This window comes from Marmota flaviventris, chromosome 1, assembly GCF_047511675.1.
Source record: "Marmota flaviventris isolate mMarFla1 chromosome 1, mMarFla1.hap1, whole genome shotgun sequence".
In the NCBI taxonomy this organism is placed as follows: domain Eukaryota; kingdom Metazoa; phylum Chordata; class Mammalia; order Rodentia; family Sciuridae; genus Marmota; species Marmota flaviventris.
Window position 1 is genome coordinate 54,756,695 of NC_092498.1, and position 13,685 is coordinate 54,770,379.

General features: G+C 35.9%; 1 protein-coding gene across 3 annotated transcripts in view; it reads left to right on the top strand.

Moving 5' to 3' along the window:
* Positions 1-13,685, top strand: part of Calu (calumenin) — a 32,682-nt gene that overhangs the window by 2,033 nt on the left and 16,964 nt on the right. The window contains exons 2-4 of one of the 3 annotated variants that reach the window (XM_071612872.1): positions 4,218-4,327; positions 7,598-7,829; positions 12,912-13,105. In XM_071612872.1, the coding sequence (XP_071468973.1) occupies positions 7,609-7,829; positions 12,912-13,105 (415 nt within the window). In that variant the 5' untranslated portion in view covers positions 4,218-4,327; positions 7,598-7,608. Of the gene's footprint in view, positions 1-4,217; positions 4,328-7,597; positions 7,830-12,911; positions 13,106-13,178; positions 13,373-13,685 lie in introns of all 3 variants that reach the window. The other 2 variants (XM_027926523.2, XM_027926524.2) reach the window with 2 other exon arrangements.

The following is a 13,685-nucleotide window of genomic DNA, read 5'->3' on the forward strand; positions in this document are numbered from 1 at the left end:
TTGGAGAACACAAACAGGCAGCACTGTAGTGCTGCCCAGTACTACCCAGTTAATCTGATAAAATGTTATCTAAAAAGTGCAAGACAGTGCATTAGAACTATAGAGGGAGAAAGATTTATAATAGCTAGATGAAGAAATTCTCCCAAATATGTAGAATCTGTAAGGGAACTAAGGAGATAACTTAAAGTAGCCTGTGATCATGATTATGGAGTGCTACAAACAAATGTAGAAGAATTAGTACTGATCACTTCCAGCTTGAGTGATCATAGTAAATAGTCTTTTCATCTAGAATTTTAAAACAATTTATAGGCGTTTGACCCTGAGGAAAGGTTGAGCTAAAATAAGTTGAGCTAATACAAGTTCTGAAGATTTCATGTATATTACCAATACACAAAATTAACAAACATTCTCTCTCTTAAAAAAAAAAAAATCTGTCCTAAAAAAAAAAAATTTTTTTTTTTTTTTTTTTTTTTTTTAAATTTTGTAGCCAGAAAAATTTCAGGTTCCTGCTGGGTTGCTTTGATTATAGAACTAATGAAGCTTGGACTATTAGTTTCCTTATCAGGTATTTTCCTTCAACAGCTAAATTTTGCACTTTTATATACTTAGCAGTGTTGTAAATGAATTCCCACTGCCACAATTAATAAGAATGTATTAATGAACTAATATAAATTCACTGTCACTAGAGAATTTTAAATGAGTGGCTTGTCAGTTAAATGTTAAATAAGTGTCTTGTCAGTGTTATGTCTCCTGTCAAATTATGAAGGATGACATTATTTTTTCGGATTTTATAACCTGGGCCTTGGTATAGTTGAGTATAGGTAAATTGCTGTCAGGCTGTTAACCATAATCCCCAATTGAAGTAGAAACTTAAGCAGTGAGATTCCATCTTGGCTACATTATGGAGAAATGCCTTTTCTGCTGAATATCCAGCTCAGAGAACTGGAATTTTACCACCACACCCATTTCTCCCACTGATTAAAGTTGAGCAATGGGTCTATGGTCAACCATAATTGTGGGATCACTTATTGTTAATATTCCTGAGAAGTTGAATTTAATTTTAGACATCTGAATTTCCTGAAACAGTCTACTTTCTGTGACCAATGGATTTTTTTTTTTTTTTAATCAAAAGTAGGAAGGAAGGAATGGAGATAGAGGTAAGAATTTAGAGCTTTCAAGGAAATTTTTGCATATATAAAATAGATTTCATATGACTCATTGTTATTAAAATCAAACTTATGCCATTAATCTTTTCTCCTTTAGATTACTGAAATAATTCATGAGAATAACTTTGCAGAAGACCATTATTGGTGACATACTACAAAAGGATGCTAGCTATTTGATAACCTTTTCTGTTTTAGGCCTTTAGTTTGTGACTCTCTAACATGGTGCTGTCCAGTAGAAGTATAATACCAGACACATGTGTCATTTTAAGTTTTCAGAGGAAAATTTTTAAACAGGTGAATTAATTTTGATACATTTTATGTAATGTAATACATAAAATAGCATAGTTTTGATATAAAATATAACACTATAAAAATGTGGCATTAACCACATAAAGTAAGGTATTAGGATTCATATGGGTAATGGCTAGACATTTTTTTCTTTTTTAGAAAAAAAATATTAGATGCTGCTGAGCGTGGTGGCTCACACCTATAATCCCAACAGCTTGGGAGGCTGATACAGGAGGGTCTCGAGTTCAAAGCCAGCCTCAGCAATGGCGAAGTTCTAAACAATTCATTGAGACCCTGTCTCTAAATGAAATATAAAAATAGGCCTGGGGATGTGGCTCAGTGGTCAAGTGCCCCTGAGTTCAATCCCTGATACTGAAAAATGTGTGTGTGTGTATATATGTATATGTATATGATACTATGAAAAGTGTGTGTGTGTGTGTACATGATACTACTGTTGATAAAGGAGGGACAGAATTTTAGAGAAACTTATAGGATATTTGATATTGGGAGAAGGAGAGATGCATTTTTCACAACCCTTGGTTTACCTTCTAGATCACATGTTAGCGCTCATACAGCTAAGTTTTCGTTTGTATGTCATAAATTTTCCTAATATGTTAATTGTTGATGTGTAGCTGTGCTGAAGTCGGTAGAGAAGTGAGAAGGGCCTTTAGCTTGGAGCTTTCTAACTTTTGAGTTCAGTGTGGTTGAAAAGAGAATGATAGAGTTCAGATTGGGGTTCAGAAATGAACTCTATTAATGTAGTTCTTCATATGCTTTGTATGAAAAACTTATTTTATGCTGCTGCTTTTCATTTTTTCCCACATAAAATATCCTTTGTCTTATAAGGATATCTTTTGTTTCTACTTGAAATTTTATATGTATATGGATTTTCTATTCTTATGTGTGTCTATATTCATAAAACAAGAGGCCTTTTGTTAGAGAGTCTGATAGCCAGGAGCTGGTATATGTGGGCACAAAGAGCTTTTTTCCCCCTCAAATAGAAGTTATTTAAAGTGCAGATTTTTGCATTGCTTATTGCAGAGAGGTGAAGATTAGGTAGGACCATTGGCCTTGCCCGTCAGGTGGTCCTTGGTGAACTTTTTAGGCAGTTTCATCAGTGGTAAGATAGAAAGCCAGATTGGTGGATGTTGAAGCAGAGGCAGCAGTGTACACGCCTGTGTGTATGCGAAAGCAAGCTGGAAGAAATAACAGTCTAGGAAAGACTGATTTGGGATGGTAGAGACTTGAGAAGTGTTGATTAATGAAATGTGGGAGCCTGTAGGGAAGTGGGGATGGCAAAATTAAGAGAGTAGAAGGAAAGAAAAATGAATACACGATAAAGCCAGATCTTTACTGTCTTTGGGATTCTTATGTTCTTGTATCAAAATATTAAGTCAGACATAAATGTAGTATTCCCTCTAAATCACAAAGTGAATCAATTTGTTGTTATTTCTGTATGCTACATGTCTCCAAACTGTAACAGTTTCTACTCTTTCCAGGACCCAAGTGTTTAGCCATTTATTTATTTTGTGATATTTGGGGTTTGCAGGAGTTGTTAGGGTTGTTGTATTTTATTCTAAAGACATATTTAACAACTTATAACATTTTTCTAAACGTGAAGTTCCCTTATTAGTAGTCATAAGGGAAATCCCTTGTTACAGTGACTCCTGATTTTACTTGCCTCTGTAAGCTTCTGGCATAGCTATTGCTTGATCATATTACCAACATCAACAACATATCCTGTTCCTCAATTCATAAAATTGTATTTATCTAAAGAATTATTTAGTTTTAGGTAGAAATTTCATTTTACCTTAAAATAAAGATTCTAATAGCCAACTTTGATGTTGAATTTAAAAGAGCCACTAAGTCTCTGATTTTCTCTGTACTGTTCAACTGATGTAACTGATAGACTAAATTATTGAAGGGTCAGCTGAAATGTTATTTGCCTTGACCAGTTTTTTACTTAAAAAAATTTTTATCTTATGTTTTAAAGATAGATATGCATTTTTCCTTCAATCTTTTGAAATACAGCTTGAAAATATCTGTTTTGCCACCTACTATTGAAAAGATTTTTTAATGTTTAAATTAAAAGGTAATACATATGAGAGAGTGCTTATTTGCAAAAATTAAATGTGCACTAAAGTTCACTTCCATAGTAGTCTCACTGACCCACTGCATTCCTGTGTCTTTTCCCTTGAGCCTAGAGATTACCACTGTTTACATGTGAGTGTTTATTTGACCACCCCATTTTCTTGTGTGTGTTATATTTTATATATATTTAAACAACCTGGGGAGACTCTTTACTTTTTTTTTGCTTTTGTAAATGATATCTTGAGCTGAGCGCTGTGGCACACACCTGTAATCCCAGTGGCTCGGGAGGCTGAGGCAGGAAGATCGAGAGTTTACAGCCACCCTCAGCAACTTAGCAAGGCCTTAAGCAACTCAGCCAGATGCTTTCTCAAAATGAAATATAAAAAGGGCTGGGTGTGTGACTCAGTAGTTGAGTGCCCCGGGTTCAATCCCCAGTACCTTCCCCCACCTCCACCCCGCAAAAAGAGAGATCTTGACATTATTTTTTAAATTGCTTTTTGGAGGTTGTACTTAATGTATCTTGGTGAGTGCTCTTTCACTGAAGATAGATCCACTTCATTCTTTTTAAACTTGGTGTACTTTTCCTTTATGTAGATTTAATGTCTTACCAGTTCTCTGGTATAGCTTGTTTCCAATTATTTTAATAACTAAAAATTCTCATGCTGGTTGCAGTGTTATGCACCTATAATCCCAGCTACTCAGAGAGACTGAGGGAGGAGAATCACACGTTCAATGCTAGCCTGGAAAACTTTGCAAGACCCCATCCCAAAATAAATTAAGAGGTCAGTAGCTGTGGTTAAGTGGTAAAGCACCCTAAATTCAATCCCCAATACCCCAAAATTAAAACAAAAAACAAGCTGTCATCATTGAACATCTTCTTATGGTATCTTTGTACAATTTGTGTGTTTTGATGGATTGGAATGAAAATGTTGAGGAAGTTTCAAAAGTATAACCAAATCTAACATTGGTGGGAGCAGTGTAAGAAAAATAACACTTTCTACCCCCTTTCGCTATGGATCTCGTGATCTTGCTTTCTCCGTGCTTCCCTTGATGGATTTTCATCAGTCTCATCAGTCTTAATTATCACATCATTGGGTAACAGATTTTTTTTTTTAAATATTTTTAGTTGTAGATAGACACAATAACTTTATTTTTTTATGTGGTGCTGGAGATAGAACCCAGTGTCTCACACATGCCAGACAAGTGCTCTACCACTGAGCCACAACCCCAGCCTAACCATCTCTTTTGAGAATTGGTGCTTAGGGAGTAACCACCCGATTACCTCCTTAGTTACCTTTCTTTTTCTGTTTCCTTTGTATTTATTTTTTAGTTGTAGTTGGACACAATGTCTTTATTTTATTAATTTTTATGTGGTGCTAAGTATCGAACCCAGGGGCCCACATGCCAGGCAGTGCTCCACCACTGAGCCACAACCCCAGCTCTCTTTTTTCTTTTTTAAAAATATTTTTTAATTGTCAATGGACCTTTATTTTATTTATTTATTTATATGTGGTGCTGAGATTCAAACCCAGTGCCTCACACGATGCTAGGCAAGAACTGTACAATCCCAGCCCTTTAGCTATATTTCTTTTCATTTTATTGGCGCTGATCTATTTACTCTGTAATGCTTTCTACTCTGATGCTGTATTCTCTGTCAGTCCAGGACTTCTCCCTTCCCCTGCTTTCCCAGTGATTGTATCCTGTGCCCTTTGTGCTCTTTCATAGCCTGGAAGTTGTTCATGGAGGCCTCAGGTTGTGCCTTTCTATATAGTCAGCTCTATAGGTTGTGTTGCAATTAAACTTATTTCTCTATTTGCTTTCCTTTTTACAGGATCTTTATATAACATGTTCACCTTTAGCTGTACTGGGCTTTTTTTTTTTTTAATCCAAAGGGCTGTATAAATCCAAGTTAATATAATCTACCTTTTTAGCTATCAATTGGGACTTAATAAGAAAAATGGATACATTGAAAGGTGTGTAATATATTGGCATGTTTGATTTCCTTATCCCCTGACTCAATTCATTTCCTTCATTCTGGTTCCCAAAACTTTTTTATTTTTTAGTTTTTCGGCGGACACAACATTTGTTTGTATGAGGTGCTGAGGATCAAACCTGGGCCACAGGCATGCCAGGCGAGCGCGCTACTGCTTGAGCCACATCCCCAGCCCTGGTTCCCAAAACTTTGAGACAGGATCAAGATAATTATTTATAGGGATTCTGAATTGATAACTTGTAGAAGTTATGCTGAAAGAATTTTTAAATTTTTATCAGTATTTACATAGAAAATGTGAATGCTTAGACTAGCTAGGTCCATTAGTGACATCCTGAGGAAGGTGAAATCTGTGACTGGTTTAAAATGCTGATTAGGACAGGGTGTAATTCATTTAACTTTCCTGTGGTACTGTAGCCTTCTATTAGTTTCCTAGGGCTGCTGTAACAAATTGCTACAAACTTGAGTGAATTAAAAGAATAGAATTTTATTGTTTTTCAGTTCTGGAGGCTAAAAGTTCAAAATCATAGGTGTGAGCAGGACCATAATCTCTGAAGACTTTAGGGGAGGATCCTTCCATAGCTATTCCTGGCTTCTGCTGTTAGCAATCTTTGGCATTTCCTGACATGTAGATTCATCACTTTAATCTCTTCCTCTTTCAGTATATGGCACTCTCATTCAGTGTGTCTGTGTTCAAATTATTGTCTTATAAGGACTCCAGTCTTTGGATTAGAGCCCACTCTAAAGTAACATGACTTCATTTTAACTTGATTACATCTGCAAAAATCCTCTACTTCCAAATAAAGTCAGTGAAAGGTACCAGGGATTAGGCATAATGGGAGATGAGTGAGCAATAATGTGAAATTGCAAAAACTTAATCTCACTGGGGGCAGGAGCATTCAAAGTCCATGTTCTACTGATGGAAGATTAATTTAAAAATGAAAACCTAGGGGCTGGGTTGTGGCTCAGTGGTAGAGCCTTGCCTGGTATGTGTGAGGCACTGGGTTTGATTCTAGGTACTGCATATAAATAAATAAATAAAGGTCCATCGATAACTAAAAAAATTTTTTTTAAATGAAAGCCTAGGAAAACCTTTCCCCTTGGTTTGTAATTTTAAGTTTTTTGTTTGTTTGTTTTTACCTCTATGGCCTTAACCTCTGGACATTACTGTGGGATATCTATAGAATGTGCTAAACAGGTATTTAACTCAAAGCTTTTCTGCAGTTTTTTAGTCACATTTTTTCAATAAAATGTTCCAGCCTTATGCTTGTTCATGAAGTTCCCTGTGATTGCAGAGTAGCAGTGTGGAGGTCTGGAGAAGAGCCTGGGAGTCTTTACTTTGAATAGTATTCCTTATGGTTCTTATGCTTGAGCAAGTTTGAGAAACACAACTGTACAAAGGGATAAAGAAGTTTTTATGACAGGACCATCTAACTGGTTTGGTCTTTGATGGTGATTCAGGGTTGAACTGGGACTTGGGAAAATTGGTGTTATAGAACAAGGAAACTATTCAATATTTCATTAGTTCCTAATGGGATGGTCATCAGAATCATGGGAGAAGCATTTAAATATACAGATGCCTGGATTCAACTTCGGAGATTCTAAATCAGTGGGAAAACTTACTAAAAAAGGCTTCCTAAGTGACTAATAACCAGCCAAGTTTGAAGACCAGACCACTTATATAGTATAAAAAATAAAGGATTTGGAGTCAGGATTTAAATCTTGGTCCTATGACTTTAAACTGTTATCAACTCAGACAAAAGGATTAAAGTTCTATTTTGATGTCTTTTAAAGAGACACTACTTACAAAAAGATTTTAGCTATAAATTCCTTATCAACTTAAAATCGATGAAGAAAACTGGTAAAAATTTCCCACCATCATAATCTTGAGATTTCAATATTCTTCCATATTTATTGTGTGGATTAAATAAAATACTTGGGTAATATAACTGACTTGCATAGACTTGTATGTATATTAAAAATTTAACTGGTACATGAATGTTTTCTTGTTTAATTGTTAAGCTTATTGTCTCCTTTATCAACTGCCTTTTGTTTTCTTAAGATCCGATTATCATGGACCTACGACAGTTCCTTATGTGCTTGTCCCTGTGCACAGCCTTTGCCTTGAGCAAGCCCACAGAAAAGAAGGACCGTGTACATCATGAGCCTCAACTTAGCGACAAAGTTCACAATGATGCTCAGAGTTTTGATTATGATCATGATGCCTTCTTGGGTGCTGAAGAAGCAAAGACCTTTGATCAGCTTACACCAGAAGAGAGCAAGGAGAGGCTTGGGTAAGGTGCCAGATCTCAAGGGGCTACTTAGGGATTTACCATTCTTTGTAAATCAGCTGATTCTTTTTTTCTTTTCTGGTTTAGTCACCACTAAAGTTATGCTGACCTCTGTCTTCTGAAAGCTAACCACAGAATTGCTACCACTAAAATTTAATTAAGTGCCTGCTTTTCTACATTTCTCCATTGAATAACAATTTGTATCTCATTCTACAAAGCAAAATCATTTTTTAATAAAAGTACCAGGTACTGCAGGACCCATCTTGAACTGTATTGTCTTGATCTCAGAACATTACATGGGTCATCTTTATCTCTGTTGCTTTTAATTTTGGAAAAATAGTTTGTGATGTATTTATTCATTATTGCCCAAGCCTAGTCTTTGGGAAAAAATTGCAGATTTTACCCCTGGACTATCACTTTCTGTACAGTTTATAATTTTCAGAGTGTCCTTCAACACAATCCAAAGCAACCTTGCCTTTTAGAGATTATAGCAAGTAATGGTCTTATTGTCATAGCTTCAGTAATGGCTGGGCCATAGTCAGGTTCTGTGACTCTCTGAGCAGATAGCCTTTCACCTAGAGAGTTTATTTAGTAGAATCCCAGCTGATTATTTCTAACTGGAGCCTAGAATGTCCTTTGGGTCTTCTAAGGCCTTGCTTTAAAAGAAAAAGTCAATTTTGTGAAAAAAATTTTCTCTTCAATGAGCACTGTTGGTGCAGCTTTCTGAACTCTACTCCAGAGATTTGTGTGGAAGTTGTACCACTCAGTAATTTCCAAAAATATTTTGCCATCAGGGATAGTGCTATGATATAAGGCATTATTATAGAGTTTACTTTATACTTCAATATAACATTCTTTCTTTGTGTTATCTGCTGACTAAAGGGTACAATATTTTATTCTTCAACAGTAACAGAAAGTAATTAAAAGATTTTGCTATACAACCAGCTATCCCAAGACATTTGAAAGTAGATATTGTTGGATACAGTGGTAAACACCTATAATCCCCAAAATTTAGGAAGCTGAAGCAGGAGGATTGCAAGTTCAAGGCCAGGCTGGGCAATGTAGTAAGACCCTGTCTAGTAATAAAAAGGGTTGAGTACTGTAGAGTGCCCCTGAGTTCATCCCCAATACCATCAAACAAAGGAAAGAAGCTAGATATAGAAACCATATATCAGCCAGGTGCAGTGGCACATGCCTGTATTCCCAGCAACTCGAGAGGCTGAGGCAGGAGAATCGTGAGTTCAAAGCCAGTCTCAGCAGATTAGCAAGGCACTTAACAACTCAGTGAGACCCTGTCTCTAAATAAAATATTAAAAAAAAAAAAAAAGGCCAGGCATGTGGCTCAGTGGTTAAGCACTGCAGGTTCAAAAAAAAGAAAGAAACCATCTATCAAAAAGTCAGTCTTGGGCTGGGGTTGCTGGGTTCAATTCTCAGCACCACATGTAAATAAATAAAATAAAAAGGTCCATCGACAACTTAAAAAAAAAAAAGTCTTCTTAGGTTGCTTTTCTAACTTTGAGAGACTGTGCTCACTTTCAGTTTTAATCATGTAACTATGTTAACATTCCATGCTGAAAATAGAGATTCATGAGGGTGTTCTCAGCCTGAATGTCATTGCCTATTAATGTTGTACCTGTCCATCCTACATTCAATCTGCAAAAATTGCTTCACAGAATTACCCTTAAATAATAAAGGTTCTTTAGGTTTGGTCATTTAAGGTAGATGTTCTGTCTCTTTGCAGGCAGTAGAACAGTTTTGCTAGCAGTTTTCAGTAGAGGAAAAGATGTTCCTTTCTATTCTCAGCAAATATCAAAGGTTCAACACATAAGTGGACTGTATTTAATTAGAATATGAATGAACTAAGTACTGTTTGCTTCTCCCAAATTTTGGAGATAGTGACAAGTATCCCTAGTATATGCAGTAACATACTATTGGAAGCAAAAATCCCAGGTTACTTACAACAACAACAACAACAACAAAACTTATTTACTATGGCATTTCTAAACATTGTTTTGGCAGGTAACTATATACCAGAAGTTGAAAACTAGATTCCCCCTTTTTTCCCATTTGTCTATAAGGCAAGTAATTAAGAGAGTTGTAGATGGACACATTATTTTATTTATTTTTACATAGTGCTGAGAATCAAACCCAGTGCCTCACACATGCTGGGCAAGCACTCTACCACTGCACTAGAACTCCAGCCCCCAATTTTAAACAATTTTAACATACAACTATTCACACCTTTTTCTTGTTAATTAAGATTTGCCAAATAAGAAATTTTTTCTGCATGTATATTATCATTCTCCCTCTCCCTACAAAGCACTGATTTTCACGTATGTATCCTTCAAATGAAGGTTTTTATTTTGAGATGGTATGCCTTAATATTAAAAAGTTCTTGTCCTTGATATATTTACTACAGAAATGAACTATAGCAATTCATGATCTTTTGGGGGATCACAGGCGCAAACACTTTGGAAGTCTAATGAAAACTAAGTATTCTTCCTTAGAAAAGTACACATGTATGGATCTATACATATAAAATTTTGCATACCCCAAATTTCAGGACTATTATACCTCCTTCTAGAGCCATTTATTGACCAAATTTTTAAAAACAACTCAGGGTCAGCTTTATGCCACTTGAAATGTATAGAGACATGTGTTACCTTGTAGCTCTAATAACAGGAGGTCCACTAAGTGCATTATATCTGTCCTAGAATAAGTGCTGGTTAGTGGCATCATAACTATGTCTATAGGGTTCTCCACTGTCATAGTATACTATGCCATTAGCTTCATAAATTAACACAAGCCTTTAAAGATCAGAATTAAGAGCTTCATGCCTTAAATAGGATGTGCCTGATATACTTTCGTAACTAACTGCCTGCAAGCTGCATGAACAGCAAGACATAAATCACTTTTTTATTAGAGTGTTGTCATATACATGTATGTGCATGTATGTTCTCATGCCAGACCATGTGTAAGAAATATTGCTGGGCATGGTGGTGCACACCTGTAATCCCAGCAGCTTGGGAGGCTGAGACAGGAGGATCACAAGTTCAAAGCCCCCCCTCAGCAATACTGAGGCACTAAGCAACTCATTGAGACTTTGTCTCTAAATAAAATACAAAATAGGGCTCAGGATGTTGCTCAGTGGTCAAGTAGCCCTGAGTTCAATCCCTGGTACCAAAAAAAAAAGTAAGAAATTTATTATCTATCCCTTTTTTAAAACAAGTTTCTAACCCATACATTAAACATTTGGGGTATTTCCATTGACTAAAATGCTGTTCAATCACTTTCATTTTAAAAAGCCCATCTTGAATAGTCATATGTCTTTTATTAATCTGGGTGATACACTTCGGGCTATTTATAATAGTTTAAAAATATCATTTGGGGGTAGAAGTTTTGATACCTTGCCATTTTTTTCTTAATAGTGCAATGGCATTATTGGTAGCCAATGCCATTTTAATATAAATTGGATTACATTATAGATAATGTAGAAGTTTTCAATACTGGTCTAACTTAATTCTGTTAATATTGATTAAATTCTATAGATTTAAACTTGCCCAAAAGCCAGGTATGGTGGCACATTCCTGTAATTCCAGATACTGGGAGGGATGAAGCTGGAAGATCACAAATTTGAGGCTAGCCTGGGCAATTTGGATCCTGTCTCAAAATAATATTTAAGAAGGGCTGGGGATGCAACTCAGTGGTGGAGCACTTACCTAATATTTCTACTACTGCAAAAAATGAGTGAAGTTTTAAAAGTTCTGTTGTTATGTCCATGTAATTAAAGGAGGATATATATTAACATTTTAGAGTTAAGGCTACAAGATTACATATTCTGTGAAGGAAAATGCTTGTTATTTGTAGGGTTTATGCAATTATGGCTAATGCCATATTAGTATCAAAATTGTATTCACAGTGTCACCAATACTCTTTGATCTAATCACTTTCTTATATTAATGGAATTAAGACAAACTGGGAAAAGCCATCATTTATTACCAAGGGACAGTCTTTTTCAGTCAAGCATAGTAGTAAGCTGAGATTTCACATCTTTTTGGAAGTTTTGATTGTTTCTGTTCACATAAACTTATTTATATAACTTGATTTTTCTGAGCCTCTAGTTGATGATTGCATCTTTAAACAGGAATTTTCATATCATGAACATATTTATAAATCCCTAAGATGTTCAGATCTGGAAGAAAGAAGCTCACAAAGCAGAGAAGTAGATTGATTAGCTTTATAATCTTCACACTAACCCTCTCAGCTTATTAACAGTCTCATCAAAGATACACATTCTTACTATATTTCCTCAGAGTTTTAGATAAGTGTCCTGTCTATGTACCTGTTTTTAAAAATAAACTTGCTTTGGCCAGGTGTGGTAGTACATGCCTTTAATCTCAGTGACTCAAGAGGCTGAGGCAGGAGGATCACAAGTTCAAAGCCAGCCTAAGCAACTTAGGGAGACCCTGTCTCAAAATAAAAAATAAGAAAAGGGCTGGGAATGTAGTTCAGTGATAAAACACCCATGGGTTCAGTCCTTGGTACAAAAAAATAAAATAATAAACTTGCTTTGAAATATAAGTGATATTTTTAAGAAGAATATTTTTTCCAAAAGCATCTATATTTTTGAAAGTCTGATTTAAATATTTTGAAGTTTTAGAAAACCATTGTCAACAATTATGATTATTTACTAAGAAATGGAGATTCTCCTTTAAGTGTAATAAAGAAAAAATATAGAGGTTTACTTGTTTGATGTAGTGTGAGAACTTAGATGGGCATGGATATTCCATGAAATTCTGACCATAGGCTCAGACCTAACCAAAGAGATAGGCTGGGTTTGCTTTTGGTCTCAGCACACCAGCTACAGCTTGTGTTTATCTTAACCAGATGGCTCACTATAGGCAGGAATGGGCCACTTAAGAGAAAAATTTTCAGTTGCCTGTCTGGCAGTTTTGTTTCAGAGACAATTTTTTTATTTCTTTGTGTTAGCCCTGGATAACACCTATGGTCACAGCACACACTTGGCTATTTCCAGAGCCTTGTGTCCTTTTAACCTCTTGCTGGATTTCTCTGCATTTTCTACAGAAAGATTGTAAGTAAAATAGATGGCGACAAGGACGGGTTTGTCACTGTGGATGAACTCAAAGACTGGATTAAATTTGCACAAAAGCGCTGGATTTACGAGGATGTAGAGCGACAGTGGAAGGGGCATGACCTCAATGAGGACGGCCTCGTTTCCTGGGAAGAGTATAAAAATGCCACCTACGGCTACGTTTTAGGTAGGTCCCTACTATCTGGGGGAAAAAGTCTTGTGGAGCCGGCACCTTGAAACGTAACTATTTTGTCTTGTAGAATGATTGTAGATAAAATAGACGCGGATAAAGATGGGTTTGTGACGGAGGGGGAGCTGAAAACCTGGATTAAACACGCCCAGAAGAAATACATATATGACAATGTTGAAAACCAATGGCAGGAGTTTGATATGAATCAAGACGGCTTAATCTCCTGGGATGAGTACAGAAACGTGACTTATGGCACGTACCTGGGTAAGGGGCAAGATGTCAGCTTGGCCGAGACTATGGTCTTCAGTCAAAGAAACAAATGGGTCACACAGTAAAGGAAAGGAAGAAATTGTGCCTATCCTAAATAATTCAATGCTGAACTGATTCCCCTGCATCTTATTAATTTTAAATTTGTATATTATGTATTTTTAAATTTGCTTAATTGTGGTTTTCTGAAGTCTAGCATCTTCTACATCATTAGCATTGCAAAAATATTTTACCTTTTTTTTCTTTCTATCATCCCTCATAAGAACAATTTTTGGAGTAGATCTCATTTAGAAGGCTGCATTGTTCCAGT